Source organism: Triturus cristatus, chromosome 3_1, assembly GCF_964204655.1.
Source record: "Triturus cristatus chromosome 3_1, aTriCri1.1, whole genome shotgun sequence".
In the NCBI taxonomy this organism is placed as follows: Eukaryota; Metazoa; Chordata; class Amphibia; order Caudata; family Salamandridae; genus Triturus; species Triturus cristatus.
The window spans coordinates 653,686,136-653,708,908 of record NC_140583.1 but is presented as its reverse complement, the minus strand read 5'-3'; the positions used below and the strand labels follow the sequence as shown (position 1 = coordinate 653,708,908).

The following is a 22,773-nucleotide window of genomic DNA, read 5'->3' as shown; positions in this document are numbered from 1 at the left end:
CAATCTTTCCAAGGAAATGGAATCATTCCCTTCCAAGGAAAACACGGACTGGGTATCATCCGAGTAATTCACCACCTCCACTCCAAAAGATCTAATAAGCGGAATGAGAGGCTGCAAATAGATGTTAAAGAGCACAGGACTAATCCCTGAGCCCTGCGGGACCCCCTGTTGTAAGGAAGACTTGTTAGCGAAGAACAGCTGAAGGCACACTGTCTGTGTCCTGTCTGTTAGATAAGAACAAAGCCAGTCAAGGGCGCGACCGGTCACACCCTGGTCTTTAAGTCTCTCCAACAGTATACCGTGGTTTACAATGGCACACAATTCAGCGAAGACATTGCCGACTTCATCAGCCCGCACGCCCTCCCCTCCGCTGACTACATCCTCCTCGGTGACCTCAACTTCCACCTGGAGAACAACAACGACTGCAACACCACCACCCTGCTGGACAACCTCGCAAACCTGGGACTCAAACAGCTGGTCACCACCCCCACCCACTACGCCGGACACACACTCGACCCCGTCTTCTCATCCAGCAAGGACATCGCCTTCAGCCACGCCACCGGACTCCACTGGACGGACCACAGCTGCGTCCACTTCAGCTTCAGAAGGACCACGATCCACCACCACCAGCAACAGGGGGCACGCAGAAGCTGGAACAAGATCACAGCCGACCAGCTCGCGACCTCCCTGAGCATGAACCCTCCCACCAGCGCAACGAACCCAAGCCAGGCGGCCACCAACCTCGCAAAGTGGATCAGCAACTGCGCAGACGACCTCGCCCCCCTGAAGACCCCGCCTAGCAGACCCACTAGCATGAAAGCCCGATGGTTCACCGACGAACTCAAGAGCTCCAAGAAGAACTGCCGAGCCCTCGAGAGAACATGGCGCAGAAACCCGACACCAGACAACATGACCACCCTCAAGCTCGCCACCCGAAAACACCACCAACTCATCCACGCCACCAAGAAAACCGCATTCAAGGAACGACTGGACAACAACGCACACAACAGCAAGGAACTCTTCACCATCGTCAAAGAGCTCTCCAACCCCAACGCCGGAAACAACGACATCACCCCTTCGCAAGACCTCTGCAACTCCCTCGCCTCCTACTTCCACAACAAGATCGTGGACATACACAACAGCTTCAGCACTCAACCGACGCACGCCACGACCGAACCACCGCCCCCCACCACCACCCTCCACGCCTGGACCCGGATCAGCACCGAAGACACCGCCCGCACGATGAACTCCATCCACTCCGATTCTCCTACCGACCCCTGCCCTCACCACGTCTTCAACAAGGCCGACGCTGTCATCGCACCCCACCTGCGGGACATCATCAACTCCTCCTTCGACACCGCCACCTTCCCGGAGAGCTGGAAGCACGCCGAACTCACCGCTCTTCTAAAGAAGCCATCAGCCGACCCCACCGACCTCAAGAACTACCGCCCCATCTCGCTGCTCCCGTTTCCTGCAAAAGTCATCGAGTAGACCGTCAACAAACAGCTGGCCGCCTTCCTCGAGACGAACGATTCCCTCGACCACTCGCAGTCTGGCTTCCGGGCCAACCACAGCACCGAGACCGCCCTGATCGCAGCCACCGATGACATCCGAGCACTGCTTGACAACGGAGAAACAGCAGCCCTCATCCTCCTAGACCTCTCCGCGGCCTTCGACACTGTCTGCCACCGTACACTAGTGCAGCGTCTCAGCAACGTCGGAATCCAGGAAAAGGCATTGGAGTGGATCACCTCCTTCCTCGCAGGAAGGACACAGAGAGTTCGCCTCCCCCCGTTCAGATCTGAAGCCACCGAAGTCATCTGCGGCGTTCCTCAAGGCTCCTCGCTCAGTCCAACCCTCTTCAACGTCTACATGAGCCCTCTCGCAGACATCGCACTCCAGCACAACCTCAACATCATCTCCTACGCCGACGACACCCAGCTGATTCTCTCCCTCACCAACGACCCCGCCACCGCCAGAGCCAACCTGCACGAAGGGATGAAAGAGGTAGCCGAATGGATGAAGAACAGCCGCCTGAAACTGAACTCGGACAAGACGGAAGTCCTCATCCTGGGATCCTCACCCTCCGCCTGGGACGACTCCTGGTGGCCCCCCGCCCTAGGCAGCGCTCCCAAACCAACAGACCACGCACGCAACCTGGGCTTCATCCTGGACTCCTCCCTCTCCATGACCAGACAAGTCAACGCCGTCTCCTCGTCGTGCTTCAACATCCTACGCATGCTACGTAAGATCTTCCGGTGGATCCCCACCGAGACCAGGAAGACGGTCACCCAGGCCCTCGTCACCAGCCGTCTGGACTACGTCAACTCCCTCTACGCCGGAACCACCGCCAAACTCCAGAAGAGACTCCAGCGGATCCAGAACGCCTCAGCACGACTCATCCTGGACATCCCCCGTCGCGACCACATCTCCGGACACCTGAGAGACCTTCACTGGCTCCCGGTCAACAAGAGAATCACCTTCCGACTCCTCACCCACGCACACAAAGCCCTACACAACCAAGGCCCAAGATACCTCAACAGCCGCCTCAACTTCTACGCTCCCAAACGCCAGCTTCGATCGACCGGCCACGCCCTCGCCGCCGTCCCCCGCATCCGAAGAGCCACCACAGGAGGACGGTCCTTCTCCTACCTCGCCGCCAAGACATGGAACTCCCTCCCGACCCACCTCCGCCTGACCCAGGACCACCTCGCCTTCAGGAAGCAGCTCAAGACCTGGCTGTTCGAGCAGTAGTGGACCCCCCTGCCCCCAGCGCCTTGAGACCCTCCGGGTGAGTAGTGCGCTTTATAAATGCTTGATTGATTGATTGATTGATTGACAGTGTCAAAAGCCGCTGACATGTCCAACAGCACCAAGGTCACTGACTGGCCACTGTCCGCCCGCATCCTCATATCATCAAGCACGGTAACAAGTGCTGTTTCAGTACCGTGCTTGGGCCGAAAGCCAAATTGCATCTCGTCAAGGAGCGAATACTCCTCAAGATACTAGGATAGAGACTTAATGACGATGCGTTCCAGAATTTTAACAGGATATGGCAATAAAGAAATTGGCCGATAGTTGGCCACACACCCGGGGTCAAGCGTGTTGTTTTTTAGAAGAGGGGTCACAACTGCTTCCTTCCAGTTTTTAGGGCCCTTCCCCGTACTCAAGGATAGACCACTGATCTGTCGTAAATAGGGAAAGAGCTCGGCCCCATATTCCTTCCAGATTCTGTGGGGAAGGGAGTCCAGGGGGGACCCAGAGGAGACACCCCTGGCTAAGGTATCAAATGTTTGCTCGTCCGAAATGCAAAAGCAATCCAGAGTATGCTGGCAGTGTTTTAAAATGGTAGGGTTGCTGGGCTGAGAGTCTGGTGATGGCAGAGAACACTGCTCAGCATTGGACAACTGAGGATCAGGTTCTTCCACCGCTGTTGGTGGATCAAAATCCCTAACTATCTTGTCGATTTTATCCTCCAGATAGGAAGCTAACTCATCGCATAAAGCTTGAGTAACAGGAATTTTGTTATTAGCACAGTCAGGTTTAGACAGACTCTTTACTAAGCTGAATATAGATTTGGTGCTATTAGCTGCTAGAAGAATGGTATTAGCAAAATACTCGGCTTTAGTTTTCGATATAGTGTTTTTGTACAGATTAAGTTGATTCTTAAAAGTATTTTTATCTGAATCACTATATTCTTTTCTCCAGGCTTTTTCGACCACTTTACAACCCATCCTGAGTGCTCGCAATTCCTCGTTAAACCAGGGGGCTGAGGGTTGCTCTCTCTTTTTTAGCTTCTTTACAGGAATATGCTTATCAAGCCTGTCTCGGATCTGCACACAGTGGATTTGGTAATTCCAGTCCACCGACCTACTGGGGTCCAGGATGTCTAAGTCATTCCAGTGCAAGGATTTTTTTAAGCTTACTCAATGTGGCCCATTCTCTGCCCAGCTGATATTGTCTCTGATGATAGATTTTACAACACACATTAGGCAGTGTAAGCCTAAAATTTACCAGAATATGATCAGTCCAGCACAGTGGTAGAACATCTGTAATTGTAGCCATGTTGGAATTAGCAAACAGTAGATCTAATATATGTCCACCTTGGTACGTAGGTTGCAACACCAGCTGGAGCATGTCGAAGCTTGCGCAAACTTTCGACAATTCCTTAAACGCCGTGTCCTGCGGGCCATCAGCCCACAAGTTGAAATCACCCAGGATGATCAGTTTAGAGTGTGTCAAGGCCAGGTTACACACCACATCAATCAGGGCAGAGCACTTAGAGTTAGGTCCTCCTGGGGGTCTGTAGCAAAGCATACCGGTTAATAGATGACCGTGAGCTTCCCTTAAGGAAAACCCCAGGAGTTCGAACCCTTCGGCCTCATCTAATTCAAGAGGGGTGAAGTTCCATTTATCTTTGAAGATTACTCCCAACCCTCCTCCTCTCCCTGATATACGGGGTTTGTGAAAAACATTATACCCAGGGGGACAAGCAAGTCCTAGTTCAACTAAAGAATCAGTGCGGGTCCAGGTTTCTGAGATAAAAAGTACGTCCAGGTCGTAACATTCCAGAAGGATGTGTATTTCCTGAAAGTGTTTAACTAGAGACCTGGCATTCACAAGACCGCACATTACCTCAATCAGCGAGCCATCAGTACGCAAGGCCTGGTCCCCCTCCCTCCCAGCCTTAACCCCTACCTCGGACTTCTGCCCACCAAGCCTCATAAGTTGGTCCTTAGAATAGCAAATACTAGCAGGGCGTGGGGGCTTGGAGAGCAATCCGCCAGCATGACTGGCACTGTGCACGGTCAGTGCGCGGACGAGCGCAGACGGCTTGCCTCTGCGGCGCACCCACTGCGTGCGCGCCCTGCGCGCTTGCATGGGTCTCCCTTTTAAAGAGGGAAGGATCGTTATTGCGCTAGAATGCTAGAGCGCCAACCAAAATTGCGCTTACCCGGTGTCTCAACAGGAAGTGATGGAAAGAAGACACCGCTAGAGCATCTACAGGGATCGAGCACACTCAAGACAATGGCAGGTAAATTTTAAAAGCAGCATAAAAAACGATTACCAGCAGCAGTCTCCCCAAAGTAGTGCAAATAGCAAAAATAAGATCAGTAAGTAAAAATGTTGTTTTTTAAAAGGCAATGAACAGAGTTTCACACACACAACCAGCAAGTAAAAATGTTGTTTTAAAAAAAGCAAGGAACATAGTTTCACACACACAACCAGCAAGTAAAAATTCGCTTTTTAGAAAGCAAGGAACAGAGTTTCACACACACAACCAGCAAGTACAAATTTAGTTTTTTTTAAAAGCAAGGAACAGAGTTTCACACACACAACCGGGCTCTCAATTTCATATGTCAATGTCAATGTCAATGTTCAATGTATATCATTGGTATGTAAGTACATTTGAGATTTCTCGGGTATGACTTCCAAGAGCATTATTCTGAATGTGCTGCTCAGACTCGTAACTTCCTCAGAACAGCCTGTTCTTTCTGTAGCAAAGAGTATGTATGTTTAGACAGGAAAATGCTGAGGCTTTTTATTACACACTTCGAAATCCAATCTAGTGCTGGAAATCTGTATCTTGAGTGGAATAGAGATACTGGTCATTCACAGTAATACCTTTTTTGCTCTCATGTAGACATCATTAAAACGGTAGCAGAACAACCAGTGACAGTTTTAATGAAAATAAAAAAATGCAACTTAATTAAACCAAAAATGGTCAGTTAAGAAATTATTAAATTATTGCTGTTACTAGTTACCTTCGAGAAGGTCTGCGACGTACATTCTGCCTTCTTTGGATGATGGCTGGAAGGGAAAAGAGAAAGAATTTATAGGTCGGTGTAGGATAAGTGCTTGAGAGAGACAGCCTGTCTACCTACCATTAGAGCTCAGGAGGAGACTAGTGCAAGCATCCTTTTTTTCTATGATATTTAACTAGGAGCAGGAAATAAACCTGTTCCTTTAAAGCCATCCCTACAGGACATGTAAGACCTGCATAGCTACTGGTCGGGTGTGTGTACTCCCAGGGTACAAACCTCTCCCTCCTCCTATGACATCACAGACTCCTTCTTCAGGCGCTGAGCTCTCCATCCACCTCTTTTGTTTGGTCCTCCACCTGTATTATTCCAGATGGATGGTATATTATGTTATGTTATGGTATGTATGTTAGCGGATTTGTAAAGCGCATGGCTGCCCCATCGATGGGGCGTCCCAGCGCTAGATCCTCAGATACCAGACGAAGAGGGAAGCAAAACAGAGGATTATTCAGGGAAGAGCCAGGTCCTTACTGCCCTCCTGAAATCCCTATGATCCTGTATGCTCTAGGCATCCTGATAGTGCTTGGGAGGGTATGCCAGAGTGAGGACGCTAAAGTCGGAATGACCTTCCTCCTGCCAGTGCTCTTCTAACACGGGAAACACGTAACAGATGTTGATTAGAGGAGCAAAGAGTGCATCTGGTACATAGGGGATGAGAAGATTGGCTTGGGCATGGAAAATTCTGTGAGAGATACACACGAACTTGAATTGAATTCTATTTTCTATTGGGATCCAGTGCAACTTACGTATGAATTTGGAGGTGGGGCAAGATTTTGGGAGGGCGAAGAGGGTATGAGCCATGGCGTTCTGCACCCTCTGAAGATGATTGATGCCTGCTTTATTAGCACCCAGGTACTGAGAATTGCAGTAATCCAGTCTAGAGAGGATCGTAGACTGGATAATGTTCTGGCGTGTTTGGTGCTAACAGCAGAGGAGCAGCCTTGGGGTAGAGATAGGACCTCAACATTGGGATTACTCTGGAGGCTGCTCACAAGCACGAAGTAGGAACACAGTGAAACGCATGTACATTTACAGAATAGGCACTGTGGGGATGTGTGTGCATAGTTACCCCTGTAGTATAAGCCAGGATGTTGAAAATGCCATCCAGACTTCCAAATTGCTGTATGACATCCCAGAGCATCATTCCATTCAGGCCTGATGAAAGTAACTTTAGAGAACAGCTCTTCCTGTGGTTTTCCCCCAGTCATGTAATCCCTTGTCTCCTGAAGCCACCATCATTACTAGCTGGTGATACTCATCCCTGGTCTCTGGTGACTGATGTTTTCGTCCACTATTTAATTTCCAGGCTTGGTAAACTTCTGTGTCTGGCAAACTCCTCAGCGCTCGTGCCCTTCAAGCAGAATGACACAGTGTTCCGGGCCCTAAAGGCTCAGCTGCTGCAGTGTATCCAGAATGGAACCATGATCCCTGATGAGACGGTAAGCTGGCATGCCTTTGGTGCTGAGAGATGCTCCTGTTATGGTGCAAGGCCATTTGGCGGCCTCGGTGGGAAGTGGTGTACATTGTTTTTCCTTGAAATTTAGATTCACGCGTCCTAGGGGCAGTCTTCATATACGGCACGAGTTGTCATTCTCACATCAGAGACCAAATCTGCGATCCCTGCATTGAGAGAAGAGATGGTGGATGGGAACGTTATTATATGAGACTGGGTAACTCATTAAATAACCTCCCCACGTCCTTGGGTTTCTATCTTGAGTAGGCACACTGCTGGTATCGTCGCTCAAGCCTGGAAGATATCACTTTGCAGCGGAGTCAATTACTGAATAGGTTTGGTTACACTACAGCTAATCCAGTAAGAGAAGGGTCAAGGATTCAATGGGCATGAGTATGGAGACTGGACTCCATAAATATGCACAAGAGGGGTGATTATGGTCAAACCTTGAATGGATTCATCCCTCGTCCAGGCAAACACTGTGGGACATTGTGGGACTGTGGCTTGCGTTGCAGAAACAGTTGGTCATAGGTACTAGGTCTAGTCTTATTTCACTCTTTTGGAATTGTGTGATGTACCTCAGCTTTACACAATGTGCATATCTGTACTGTTTTATTCCTTCCCATGACCCTCTGCAATGTGAAGCTCTATCTCACTCATCATCCAGACGTTTGGTTTCCTATCCCCCATGGGATTGTGTCAGATGGAGAGCAGTCTCACACAGGGACCCTTATCCGTTGTTTGTCCTTATATAGTGACCAGACCTGTGCAATCTCTTTTTGGATTGTGTGATGTGGCATGGTGTCATTCAGTGACCATGCATGTAGAGTTGTAGTATGTGGCCTGGCACCATACAGTGAATTTGACTGTGCTGTATTATCTCCTGAAAAAGATAAAAATGTGTCTATATTGATGGTCTCTTTTTTTGTTTAAGTATGTTATACTATTTAGTTTGTTTTTAATGTGACAAAGAATTTGTATGGGTGTGAGTGGGTATGAGTGTTCAGAAAGTGAGTGATGTGTATGTTAAGATGGTGGTATCACACTAGGAGGTGTCCTAAAAATTAAAAAAGAAAATCTATGTTTAAAATATACTGCGGACATCACTATGAGATGTGGTTTTAGGTTTATGGAATATTTGTTGTTATAAAAAATTCGATGTAATTCAATGATTTTTTGCTGATTAAATCTGACCGAAAAAGCAGTTATCAGTGGTATTGTTTCAATCAATACACGTAGAAAAAGATTTTTTTCTCTAAATTAGGTGCAGCACTGGCACATTTTTTGGTATTTGTTATTATTAGGCTAGGCCTTGCTGCCATTAAGCCAAGACTGTTGTTTTTTGTATTATCTCCTGTGGCATTGTGGGATGTGCCATGCCGTCACAAAGTCACCAGGCCTTTGCTTTTTTCCATCCTGTGAAATATGGCATGGCTTCACACAGTCACCTACCACGCTCTTTCTTACCTCCCAGGATATTGTCACTTTAAAGCATCACACAGCGACCTTACATATTTTTCTTTCCCTCCTGGGTCCTGTAAAGCTCATGGACTTCCTCTTCAGCTTCTCAAGTGTGAAAGAGTCCGGGAAGCTGAGTGGGCAGCAGCTCCTGGACCTGGCAGTCGTCATGCCCTTCCTGGGAGTGGGATTCTTGCAGAACCTGCTCCCGGAGCAGATCATCACAGCCCTCCCGAAGATGAAGTTGGTGTCCTTCTCACCAGCGCAGGTGATGGTTGTCTCCTTATTGCCTTCCATTTATTTGTTTGACTGTCTGTACCTCAGTCTTCCTCTCTTTTCTGTTGTGGTGTCAGTTGGATTCACTTTGCACTCTGTCTTATACAACCCAAAGTCTTGGAAAGGTCCTTTGAACAATTCCTGCTAAGAATGTACTTGTCAATGCACTATGGACTTGCCTAAATTCCACACAATCTGCGCACTGTCAGCTTGCTTCAGTCCCAGGTATTAACATCATTGACAAAGCAGATGGATTTCTGTAGGCAAATGTTTGCAACAAATAGTAATAAAATTTACTCCAGGAAGACAAAGTCAACAGTGGGACTCAGCGAAGTTGAAGAGAGGGATACTGGCAGAGTCCACCCTATATAAACTAGTTTATATGTCTGCATTGTTTGTTTAAAATATAACATCTATGTCACCAATATACTACTTGTTTATGCAGAACTTCATACTACAATTGTCCTTATCTGGCACCTTGCAGGACTGCTACATGCATGCAAGCACCGAGAGCCGATTCAATCTGTCGAACTTTATTTGATAGGCTTCCCACTTCCAAGTGCTATAGTAAAAGCCTTAATTTATGATGTGAACAAATACTCGAATAAAAAATGCATCAATTAAAACTTTATCCAACATTACCAGCACAATTTAAGCCAATGCTGTCTATACCAAGCATACTGGGTTATACCATGATCTTATTTTCCCTTTTCCTAGCACTTTAACAATGTTGCAAAGAGCGCATATCAAACGGAGCAGCCAATCCATGGCACCAGCAGTCACACTTATACGGTATACGTATGAATATTGGTTATAGATACAACTTCACTAGTCTAATAGCAGACGGCATATTAACATAATATGCAATATTAAGTCCAATGTTGCCATTTTACAACATTTCCTGCTGATCCATTCACATTCTGTTTGGGCTCTGCTTTGTCCTGCACCTTGCTGAGAAAATTCCCTTTCTCAGGCCTAAACGTGGGATGAATTAGAAACGGCCTCTGAAACCTTTCTTAACTCGCCATTTCTTGGTGTACTTTGTAAAACATTGTGATCTTTGTCTTATTGGAGAAGGTTGCTAAACTATCTTATTGGAGAAGGTTGCTAAACTGTAAAAACCTGAGGAAAGTCGTGTGCACAAAGTAGATTTGTATGATAAAAACTGTGCAAAACAAATGTTCATGAATTCTCTCGCAAAGTTAGGACGGATGAAACTGGGAAACTTTCCAACCCTCCTAAAGTGTAAATTCTGTTAGCTTTGTAGGCCAAGTGCTAGGGCACTGGAGAGGTACAGATAGTGTGAGACCCAAGGACTGGGGTGCTAGAGAGGTATAGATAGTGTGGGACCTGTAAGGAGGTGGCTTTTTATGTGGTAGTGAGTATTGGTGCAGGGAGGCTCCGGAAAGGCTCAGCATCCAGAGACATGGTTAAGGAACAGGGCTGACCTCTTGGGCTTTTGATGACCTCCTCCTGGCGAGTTGCTCCCTTGGTGGACCTGATGATCAGAAAAACAGTGAATTGGGCAGATGCGGTTGGTGCCTGCAGATGCAGGGAGATGGCTTCTCTACCTCAAGGGAGATGCTGCTTGGTTGGCGACGTACTGGACAGTCCTCCAAGGGTTTGGAGAGGCTGTTCAGTGGCAGTACAAGTCGTTTCTTGCAATTGTCAGGAAAGCAGCAGCCAGGCAGGGTTTGACGCCAGCTTCGGTGCTGGTCCACTGTCTTTGCATTGTTGGCTCTTCTTTGTCCTCTACTGTTCCCAGGTAGATGAATCTGAGCTCCTGGTGTCAGTGGCCCACCTAAATAGTCATTTTAGGGGGGTTAGGGAGAGTGTAACATAGTAGCCAATAGGATACCCTCCCAGGGGGTTATTACACCACCTATTTGACCACTTCCTGTTGAGAGTGGGGATAAACCTGACCCAGAGTTCCTAGATTTACCAAAAACAAGATGGTGAAACCCTTTATTGAGTGTCCACTTCAGGTAGCCCACCTTAGGGTTGTGCCTAGCCTGATAGTGCAACACGCCTACTGACTAGCTAATTTTCCTGTCTGCTCTGGTGCCAAATGGGCCCAAGGGCAGGGGATGACATTCTCCAGGTCTGGTGGAAGCTGTGATCTCATATCAAAGGGGGCAAAGGCTTTGAAGCCTCTGGCCTTGGTATGCTAATTCACTAGCCATCCTGCTGGAGGAGGTATGATCACCTTCCTCCAGAGCTGGGATGGTTCCTGACTTCTGAGAACATCGGCTCTCACGAGCAGGGGGTCAGAAACTTGTCTGTCGTGGCACACTGTAAGAGTCTAATCAGACAGCACACTAAAAGACTGGTAGGTTTCAGGGGTAGTACTAAGGTGTCCTCTGGGTGCATGTCATAATAAATCTAACAGTGGCATCAGTGTGGATTTATTAAGATGAGGTGTTTGATACCAAACACCATTATTTTCAGTGATGCCATTATGTAACAGGGTAACTTGTGATGATCAGTGCCCAGTACATATTCTTAAGATGGCTTCCTGATCACTTTCAAAGTCAGGGCAGTGGAACCAGACATCACAGGGGCATATCTGCTCATGCATATATGTCCTCACATGTAATATGATGACATACCATTAAATTGGGTAACAATACACATCTGTTATTCAGCGCCAAGATACCCCGTAAAGGGTGAACGTGTGCTTTATAAAATACACATTTTATATTATTTATGTTATATAATGTACCCAGCCTTGGGGCTCTAATGCATTCTGTAGGGGGGACTTACATATAGTATATGCAGTGCGCATGGGCATGGCACACAGGGAATGTGCCATTTCATGTTTTAAAAAATGGTTTGCACCATTTCACGCACCCTCCAATGGCAGGCTGCATGCAGTTTTTGTGTGGGTCCCTTTAGGTGACACAACACATGTTGCAGCCCATAGGGACCCTTTTTAATACCCATGTCCTGGGTACCAGAGGTACCATTTACTAGGTACTTACAGGGGTGCTAATGTCTTCGCTAATTGGGTTGCAATTAGACATTTGCCTGTTTTAAGGGAAAGAGCACTGACACGGGGGCCTGGTTAGCAGGTACCCGGTTCACAATCAGTTGAAAAGCATCAGTACTAGGGCAAAAGGTGGGGGTGACCATGTCAAAGGGTGTGCTTTCCTACAGAACCCAAAAGCTGGGGCACTGGAGAGGTACAGATAGTGTGAGGCCCAGGGGCTTTGAGCACTAGAGAAGTTCAGATACTGTGATGGCACGGTTTGGGATCTCAAGATGGGTACAGATAGTGCGAGACCCATGGGTTGGGAGTGCTGTGGACTTACAGCCACTCTGAGTTCCTGGAGCTTGGAGCACTAGAAAAGTACAGATAGTGTGAGTCATGAGGATTGGGACCCTAAGAGAGGTACAGATATATGAAGTGCCAGGGGCTGGGAGCACTAGAGAAGCGCATATAGTGTGAGGTCCTGAAGTGACCTGGTTCCATAGGTTGATGTGACACAGCAGACGTAGCCAGGATGGATCTTAAGCGTATTTATTAAGTTAATTAAGTCCATAGAATAGCCCCACCAGGAGCAGCCTGCTAGCTGCTCAGCCCATCCTCTCAACTGTCTCACACCACACCAACCTCCAACATTCCAGTCACGTCAACATTCCACATGGAACTCTCACACTGGCTGAGCAGCTAGTTACAAGATACAGGAGAACAGTAATAACCTTACATGAAGATACTACAATATCTCCCTTCTTTACAATTGAAAATACACCAAACAATACTAAAAGTTCAAAGCAACGATACACAAAATATAAACAAAAGATAAATAGTTCAAAGCTCAAGGGTAAGATGAATAAACTATACCACGAAAGGGACCCAGACTATAAACGGCAGAAAAAGGATAAGAAAAAGGATGAAAAGATAAGAATTAACTATCACCATCCTCCTCTTATAATAAGACAGAAAAGAAAACATTAAACTCACTCACTATCACCAACCTCCTCTTTTAATAAAACACGAAAATAACATCAAACTACCAAACAGAAATTGAAAAGACACCACATAAGATACATAGGGAAAAAAAACCTAAAACAAACTATAAAAGGTATTGGAACCCAATACGACTTACATAGGTGGACCCAACTCCCCCTATACACTGAGTAGTAAATAGGATCAAAACCCAACACTAAAACATAGGTGGGACTATTACCCCCTAAACACTGAATATATGGGACTAACACCCATTAACAGTAACCTAGGTGGGACTAACACCCCCTAAACACTAAGTATATGGGACTAACACCCATTACTAATAACATAGGTAGGACTCTTACCCCCTAAAACCAAGTAAACGGGACAGACACCCATTACCATGACCTAGGTGGGACTAACACCCCCTAAACACAAAGAATATGGGAGTAACACCCATTAAGAACGACCTAGGTGGGACTGACACCCCCTAAACACGAAGTATATGGGACTAACACCCATTAACCATAAGCTAGGTGGGACTAACACCCCCTAAACACTAAATACATGGGACTAACACCCATTAACCAATTTAATAGGTGGGACTCTCACCCTCTATAACTGAGTAAACAGGACTGATACCCATTACTAATAACAAACATGTGAATCACGACATGGCTACCACACACACAAGAAAACCACGTGCCGCACAAAATGACTGGTACAGACACTACGACCAGCACAAGACCAATCGCGCTGAACAAAACACAACTCTGTAAATGGAAGTACACCAGGTTATAACCCTTAGAAGCACTACAACAATGATGTGACACGTTGCAAACAAATCCAGAATCTCATCGTGAAGTTTAAACAGATGGTAACTCATAAATTTTAAGTGGATGTGGAGGTATATTGATTTTCATAAGATTGCTGGACATTGTGAAGGTTTAACACTCGGATCCCCAACAAAACTGAAGAGAAAGCACGGTCTGTTTGAAAGAAACATAATACTGAAAAGTCACCTTGTTCCAAACGATGACCACTGCAGGAACCATCGCCCTGTATTTTCCTTGGAGCCACATTAGTGTCATGCCCTTCATCACGGTCACTTCTCTGCAGGTCGGGCAAACTTCACCAAGACACAACGGGGTGAGCCTTTCTTTTCCTTGAACATGAGCAGTGGCGCCAAATAGCCACTAGATGGCTTTGTTGTATTAATTTTTCAACTCCGAAACAAACTAACACACGACGTTCCAAAATCCCTGGAAAAGCTGACCATCCGAAAAGCGCAGCTGGTGCAGAGGGTCTCCTACGCATCTCAAATGCTGGCATCACCAAGTGGCACATAGAACAACGAAGATCCCGCTGATGCTGCATGACGACGTGCCCATAAACTTTATTGAACCGGACAAATGAACAATGGTTGGCAGGTTGCTGTAGGACACCATAAGCAGACACTAATATGCAAAGTAAAATGCCTGGATCCGCCAACTCAAAAATGGCGGCACACTCAGGAGACGCACGCCGAGTGGCTCACGGCGCGCTCCTGCTGCAAAACGTCATGGGCAGCATTGAAGAAATCAGCACGTCATGAAGGTTTCTCGAGCGGCTCCACGCGACACCAACGACCAGGTAAGGTGCGCGAGCCGTGTTTGAATTTAAAGGCAAAGAACAACAGTCATCCTTAACAGCCCTCGCAGTAGAGACCACAGCATACATTTCAAGAGTTAATGTCATGACTTTAGTGATAGTGTACACAACGATTCCGCAACCCAATCCAGCCCCATCGCAACGAAAACTCCAAAATGAAAAGTGCGCCCCATGAAACAATGTCACACATCCAAATGCAAGGGCAGTAGAGCACTAACATGGACGATGAACTTGCATACCAAAGTCCAAAGCAATACAGAAGCACTGCACGCAAGGGCACAAGCAAAATCAGTCACTGAACCCCCGGTTCTGGATGCCCCGCAGATGCCTGCAATGGCACATAAGAGCTGGTAGGGACAAATCTTCCTCTGTTGATGGTCCCACTCAATGCCATGCATTCACAGCGCTCACGAAATGGCACGATAAGATAAAGTTGTGTGCAGACACCACAGCGCACACAGCAAAGAGACACGCTGAAAAGTTGACCAACAGTACCACACAGGGATCTGGGGTTAGTAGCACTCCTCACCAGAGACATCTCTTTCGGTGACAGCTCCCCAAAACTCACTTCACGATCATCAAGTGGCGCTCCACAGTCCAACACAAAGAGACTGCAGGTTCTTCTCCTACACGACTGTCACAGGGGCCAACAGCTTCCAGAAGACACCAAACTTGGTCGCGAAGACATCCACACAGAGGCTCTGGGACACAACACCTTGAAGTAGACACAGGACTGAGGCAAACCTCTGTGCTGCACTGGGGAACAACTTGCAGCTCCACTCCTCACTCCACCTGGCACACAGAGGTTTGGGCGACCGGTGTTGTGGTCACTGGTGGGGCTCACGTTGCCAGGTAGAATCGCCAAATGAGGTGTTTCTTTTCTTTAGGTCAAATTTCTTCAAGTCACACCAGTTTAGTTACACACCAGTCTGTTCAGGTTACACGCACGGTTTCTTTAGTCCAACTCATCGCCAATTGAAGTGACCTGGTTCCATAGGTTGATATGACACAGCAGACGTAGCCAGGATGGATCTTAAGCGTATTTATTAAGTTAATTAAGTCCATAGAATAGCCCCACCAGGAGCAGCCTGCTAGCTGCTCAGCCCATCCTCTCAACTGTCTCACACCACACCAACCTCCAACATTCCAGTCACGTCAACATTCCACATGGAACTCTCACACTGGCTGAGCAGCTAGTTACAAGATACAGGAGAACAGTAATAACCTTACATGAAGATACTACAGGTCCTTGGGCTGGGAGCACTCGGAAAGTACAGATAGAGGGAGTGCCAGGGCTTGGAAGTGTCAGAGAGGCCAGATAGTCTGGTTCTCACTTGCTGGGAGCACTAGATACAGATAGTGTGGGTCCCAGGGGCTGGGAGCGCTATAGAGGTAGAGATAGTTGGAGCTCCTTGGGCTGGTAGCACTAAAGAGGGGCTACAAGGTTGAGGTGAGGTCCAGGAGCTGCAGGTATTACAGAGGTATAGGCACTAGGAGGTCCAGAGCCAGCAGCTGTCTGTTGCCAGTGTATGAAGAGAGGGGTGTAAGAGGGCCAGGGAGAGCTGCAGGAAGTGTGAGGCCCAATAACAGTGGCGCACCTAGAGTTGCAGGCACTGAGGCTACAAGGACTGCCTGTCCATAGGTGGGAGAGAGATTCAGACATTGAGACCCGGAGTCAGAAGACGTGAATCGGTTACCTTTGTGTGTGAAATGCATATCAGAGCTCATAAGTACAAAGTTTGCCGTCTTTAGCATACACTTGGCTCTCACAAAGTTTGGAGGTGGCATTTCTTTATGGTTACCTTTCAAACCGGACTCTTTTTACCTGCTGACTAAGTACAGCTGCAGTGTGCCATCCATATAAAGCACTGCAGTGACTCTGCTTCCATGCGCTCTTCATGTATGCAGATATTGTGGTAAAACCGACTAAGCTCTGTATTAAAAAAAGTATTCAAAAAAGTGATGGGTGGAATGCTTGAAGTAATCTCAGCCACTGGCAATTACTCAGGCTGAATCCCAGTCCATTGTTATTTTATTTTGCACATCATGCCAGCTCAGTTTGGACCCAGCCATATGCAAATCCGTCTTGACCTTGCTGCAGGGGGAACAGCCCGCTCCGAACTGCCAGGCCAGTTCCTCCGTGAACTGGAACACAAGCAACCCAGGACCGGTTTCAACCTTACTAGGGCTCATCAGCCAGGTACAGCATTGTTCCTGTGCCCTAAAAAATAACCAGAGGCTGAGACTGATTTACCCATTCCATCCATCACTTTCTTGTGCACTTTAGTATTTCACCCTAAGTGGGATGGGTACGTCCAGGTGTGGGTTCTGTGCATATTGTGCCACTGGAACCAAGCTGTACCTGACTGATGAGCCCTAACAAGGGCGAAAACGCTCCTGGGTTGCTTCTGTTCTGTTCGAGGGAGGACCTGGCCTGACAGTATAGAAACCAGTCTATTAGTGTTGCCAGTAAGTCACATTGTCGTTGCCTTGGCTATCACGCTGTGCTGCCTGCTCCATTCTCTATACAGTACAATGTGCCATGTTAAAAACCAAAGCAGTGTCAGAGTGGGGGTGGCTCTGGCCCACTGCCAGTCTGAGCTTGTCACAAGCCATCCCACACTGGGAAAACCTGCCATGCGATATTCTGCAGTCAGTTGAATCCAGTGAGCCCGTTTGAGGTTCAGTCGACATAAGTTTTTTTATTTTAAATTGCAGTGTAGTGACCCTAATACCACCCCCACTGACAACTGTCACAACAGGACTCTTTTGTTTTCTCCAGTAACTCCCAAGGACATTGCTGTTATGCTCTGTACAGCCCTAGGGAGGTGATGTATATCCTCTACTCTGGGAATGTCGTCCTAGATGGAAGGGATAAGGATTCAGTAGCGGTCCAACACATGAACAGGATAGTCCCCTGCTACAGTTCATCCATTGGGTGCCAGCGAGACCTTCTCTTCATCCATCTGCACAAATGAATGTCGGCAATCCGCTGATGAAACCAGGTTGTGCATCCCAGGTAGCACTAAACTCACCAAGGGAGAAGCTGTGTCAAAATCATGTAATCTGTAGAAGGTATGGTGAAATGTCGATATCATCGCTTTCTAATAAAGTACTCTAGTGATGAGGTCTTGCAGTGATGATAAAATAAAAATAGTATTAAACAAAAGTAGTGTTAAAAACCACAGGACAAGCCCTTATTGTCCCTGTGGACGGGACACATTTTCCTGCCATTTTATTCTTGACTGAGATTTGCAAATCACTTTAGTCTACAAATAGGATTTTTTCTGTATCACTCATTCCACCATTGATATGCATTACCCTCCCGACGTACAGTTGCTAACAGGTCACGGCTATCATTCTTAGACAAATGGCTTCAATGTCCTGAGAAGACCCACTGATCCGTGCCCTTTGGGTTGAAACATCAGCGATCAAACAACTATGGGTTGCTTTGATTGATTCATATGAACTCCATGATTGTAAATTGATTCGTTAAAAAAATAATCTTTGTAGCAAATAAACCATCAAAGAACCTGGCAGTGCATCCGTTAACGGAAACGTTCTATACATTTTTTGAAGGGTATTCAACTTAACATCCATGGATTTGTTATATCACAATGCAAACATAATTCAATAATATCATTCTTGGGTACATTTCAATGTTTTACAGTGCACAGTGTTCCCCCGTCTCCCCCTCTCCCATTACTCCGATAGTTAGCTCAAAGCCCTCTATATTGTGTGCATTGATTCTTATGTTAAAATGTTACACAATCATTTTTTCATCTTATTATATCTGTTTCAACTACATACTTATACTGTATAAGTGCCATTTGCATTTTTCTCCACAGGATGTCTTTTAATTTGAAGGTTTTATGTGCAATACACTTTGAATTACTTATACCACAGAAGTAGATCTTTTTTGCATTTTATGGGGCATATGCATCAACATTAGCATTTGCGATTCCTTATTAGCGAAAAATAAGGATTCGCTAATAAGGAATAGCAAAAGGCTATGCATGTAGGAATCGCTATTCAAATAGCGATTCCTTAACTTTCCTTAATTGCTACTAGCAAATAGCGAGTAGCAATTAAGGAATGCCGTCCCAATCATTCCTATGGGCCTCCAGGCCCATAGGAATGATTCGGAGATTGCATGAGCAAATAGCGAGTACCAGTAGGTTCTCGCTAATTGCTCATGCAATTTCAAGGGTGCAAGGGTGTCAAAATGACACCCTATAGCACCCCTGAAAATGATATGTGCACATATGTTGCACACACACATGCTCTAAGGGCATGTGTGTGCGCAACATGAAACTTTGAAAAATGCACAAAAGTGCATTTTTCAAAGTTTTTGCAAATTACCATGCAGTTCATCTTCATGGTAATTTGCTCCCCCTATTAGCGAAATCGCTAATTTTTTAACTTTGATGCATTGCATTTAAGGAATCTCACTTTGGGATTCCTTAAATGCAATCGCTATTTAAGGAATCGGTATTTAAGGAATCCCTATTTAAAGAATCGCTATTTAAGGATTCCTTAAATAGCGATTTCTGCTTTTGGGTTGATGCATTGGGATTGGGTATTTTTAACTTAATACCGGGAGCTATTAGCGAATCGGTATTTTACCGACTGGATTTTGGGTTGATGCATGAGGCTGTTTGTCTTTAATGAATGTTTTTCCCAGTTTGGTGTGGAGGTGCACGTATAATCGTTTGGTACACTTCCTCGAAATAAAATTTACGGAACCACTCTGCTAAAACAAAAGTGGCATGCGGGGCGATTGACGCCATGCTGTTGGTAAAGCAGCTGAGGCATTCAAAGTCTTTTATATACAGTAACTGGAGAAAAGAAGAACATTATTGAGTTTAATAATATTTGTTTTCGTTGGTAGCGTGTGTTGCAGCCTCTTTCTTCAAACAAGAGATGGACAGTGTAATGTATCAGAATGGCTTCCTGTGTTTTTACATTAGGAATTTAAGATTTCCTCACGTTGTACAGCATTACTGATTCCACCTACCTTGAGTGTGTCTCCGGGTTGTTGCTTTTCTGGACCTCTACATTTTGGTCTCCCCAGTTTTGTCCACCCCAAAGTTCCACACCCAAAACCAAAGCCTAGCGAACCCCACAGGTACCTCATTGATGTTAATTTGTTAACAATGTCCTAAAAAGTACAAGCAAGACCAGCCTGTGAGAAAAATATACCCTGGAGCTTGAACATCTGCCAGACCAAGGCCTCAATATCTTTCCTTAGAAGTATCTTTCTAATCTCTTGTGGTGTTTGATGTCTTTCTGAGGGATACTTTAACTGAAAATCATGAACAACACAATTTAACTGCTTGTTAAATTGTGTTTCTTCCTAGCAGCCATGCAGATAACTCCCTCTTGTTCACTTGGTGTCCTCAATACCCACTTTACCTGAGGACATCTTATGTGCTGTGAATCTCGAGCTAGGGTTCTTCATCTTCTCCCCGGTGAAGAACATCTTGGTGTTCCTGCTCTGAGTTCAGCAGTGTCACAGGTCGGTGAGAGCTCACACTGGATATGAGCACCAGTGGCTGGTAAGACTTCACACTTTGGAACGTCACCCTGTATCTTATCTAGGATGAGAAAGATAGTATACGTGGCCTTTTGAGCATCCCAATAGTCATGCTGTCCATGTGGCGCCGACATCTGTTAGAAACCAAATTAAACTATACATTTGACTGGCAAATGAAGATGAGATTTGGCAGAATGCATGTAAAGATAGGAACATTCTGGGATGATGATCTACCACAGTTTCTTGAAAATTACCAGGCAATCATCATGAATGAAGTCAAACAGACTAACATCCGGTTACTCTGTTCTCCTTGCGATGTCGGCCGATATATTAAGCTAGATGTAGAAAAGTAATGCTTAGGCTGGGGTTAATCATTCTCACTATCCAGAGAGGTCCAAGTACTGAAACCGAACATTGATGGGAAGCAACACATTGTAGAGTCAACTGACAAGCAGCTTACAGCATGCAAATTTGAGTACTGACTGCGAAATGTCGAGCTATGCTTTGCAATGCCAGCCTCAAGACCCTACCAAGGCACAGCTGCACCATGGAAACAGATGAATTTGTTACTTGATCTCTGTGGGCCTCCCTTGTGTATTCCAAGTAAAGAAAGCAACAGAAATCCTCTAAGAACTTATACAACTGCTTCTCTTCCGAAAAGTAAAAGAGCACATCTAACGCCTACTTGGGGCTCATGGAGGACTGAACCCTTATAGAGCTGGAATTACCCAGCATTTGCTGCCCTGAATATCGATTAAGCAGGAGCAGTAGGAACCTTCAGTTTGGTATTTATATGTTGAGACATCCTGTGCTTCCATCGCTTCCCTCTGTCTCTTCCTGCCCCCCCACAGTCTATGAAGCATTCCTGTTGGAAACACAGAACTGCCCGATTACTCACCGGCAATCTTCATTACTCCGAGTCCTGGTCTTTCGGTTCCATTCCTGGGACCGTCTCTCCCTCCCTGGGTTCTGGTTCTGGTGATTGTTTTTGGTTTTTGTTGTCATTTGAGATACTTTGTTATTCTCAGGCTATCAGGGTGACATACTTCACCCTTTATGCCTGCTGGGTATGCAGTACCAAATTGGGGGGGGGGGGGGGGGAGTAGTTTGTGCATAGCTAGGTAAAACATTATGTGGAGCAGACGAGCTGCTCATTGATAAGGCATGGGTAGGGATGACGGACGAGGAGGTAATAGTTGATTCTGGAGTCCCTCGCATTTCACCCCAGCTACACAGGAGCTTAAAAGTTTCAAATTTAGCATGCTTTCATTGATGGTCCAGTGTGGCTGTCACACAGACACTTTTTAAGCTTGTGTGCAGGAGAAAGCTGCTACCTGTACTAGGTTCTAAACTTCAGGTTGAGTTCTACCCTTGCACTTACAACCCTAGGGATGGCACTGGTGATCACCTACTTGCATCAGCAAAGGGGGTCTATTTGCCCTTACTTATATGCTCAGCAAGTTGGAACCATACTCCAGGGTGAGACCCTTCTGAATGAGAAGCAGTCTTCACTCGTCCCACCACAAAGACTGCTGGTTAGTGGAGCAGTGTTGAATACATCAGGCCTTGCTTCTACGCCATATAAGCAGTCACCACGCGTTGGTTCCAGGGGGCCATTAATGACAAGGACTTCTGTGCACAAGTGCTTCATCTGACCCATCTTAGAATGCAAAATAATGACACCTATCTGGGTTCTCACCAGAGTCATGCAGAACCCACAGCCAAGGATTTGTCACTGGACCTTGGTACAGAATATTAGTCCTCTCTCCGGCTTGTTCAAAGGAATGCTTTTGTTTATTTACAATATGGCAGGTTCAATGTTTCAAATGGATTGCCGGAGTTATGCGTGCCAGTTATTGCTGAAGCCTAACCCTGATTACGAATATTTTGCGTGCAAAAATGTATGCTTAAGCATCACTTTAAGGCTCTAGTAAAACAGTTTCCTCCATTTTGGTACCTTATGTTGGTTATGTCCGTTCTGGTCCATAAACCTCTTTAACTATTGTGCACAAGTGGTGTACAACTTTCTTTTGTTGTTCTTAATTCTATGTTCCATCCTCCTTCATCCATTCTTTCCATCCTTCTTCGAACCCCTTCCTTCTTCCCATCCTCCCTTTTCCTCCTTTCTGCACTCCCTGCTGCTTTCATCTATCTTCCTCGATCCCAATGGGTGCACTGCTGTACCTCTATGAGAGACACAGTAGAATGGTGCTTAGTTGTCATTTGCCAGTGATTAATTTGTAAATGAATAAGATACAGTATCTGAAGTTTTGGTTACAAATCTGCACCCAACGATACTGAATGTCCGTGTGGTGAATGTCAAGACTGCATAGCTTTGAATCCACTTCATGCCCCTTTATTCACCCCCAGACTCAGTCTACCCATTATCTCACTCTTGCAGGTTCTTTTTCATCCATGCTTTCTCCCTTTGTAAAATTTTTCAGTTTTTCACTTCCTCCTCTGTGTGTTTTTTCTCTCTTGTTATGGGTCAAAGTCTGATGAGGAAAAATAAGTGTTGGTCTCCAAAAATGAGTGCTGGTGGGCAGCAGCGGTGTGCAGTGGAGCATTGCCCCATGCAGGAAGCCACCATGAGCCATCACATAGACAGTTTGAAAATCACCATTATGTT

At 46.2% G+C, this 22,773-nt stretch overlaps 1 protein-coding gene across 1 annotated transcript in view; it reads left to right on the top strand.

The window, feature by feature from the left end:
* LOC146860745 (uncharacterized) overlaps positions 1–22,773 on the top strand; it is a 317,920-nt gene that overhangs the window by 118,213 nt on the left and 176,934 nt on the right. The window contains exons 7-8 of the mRNA XM_085646168.1: positions 7,129–7,261; positions 8,819–9,001. Coding sequence (XP_085502294.1) covers positions 7,129–7,261; positions 8,819–9,001 — 316 coding nt within the window. The remainder of the gene's footprint in view (positions 1–7,128; positions 7,262–8,818; positions 9,002–22,773) is intronic.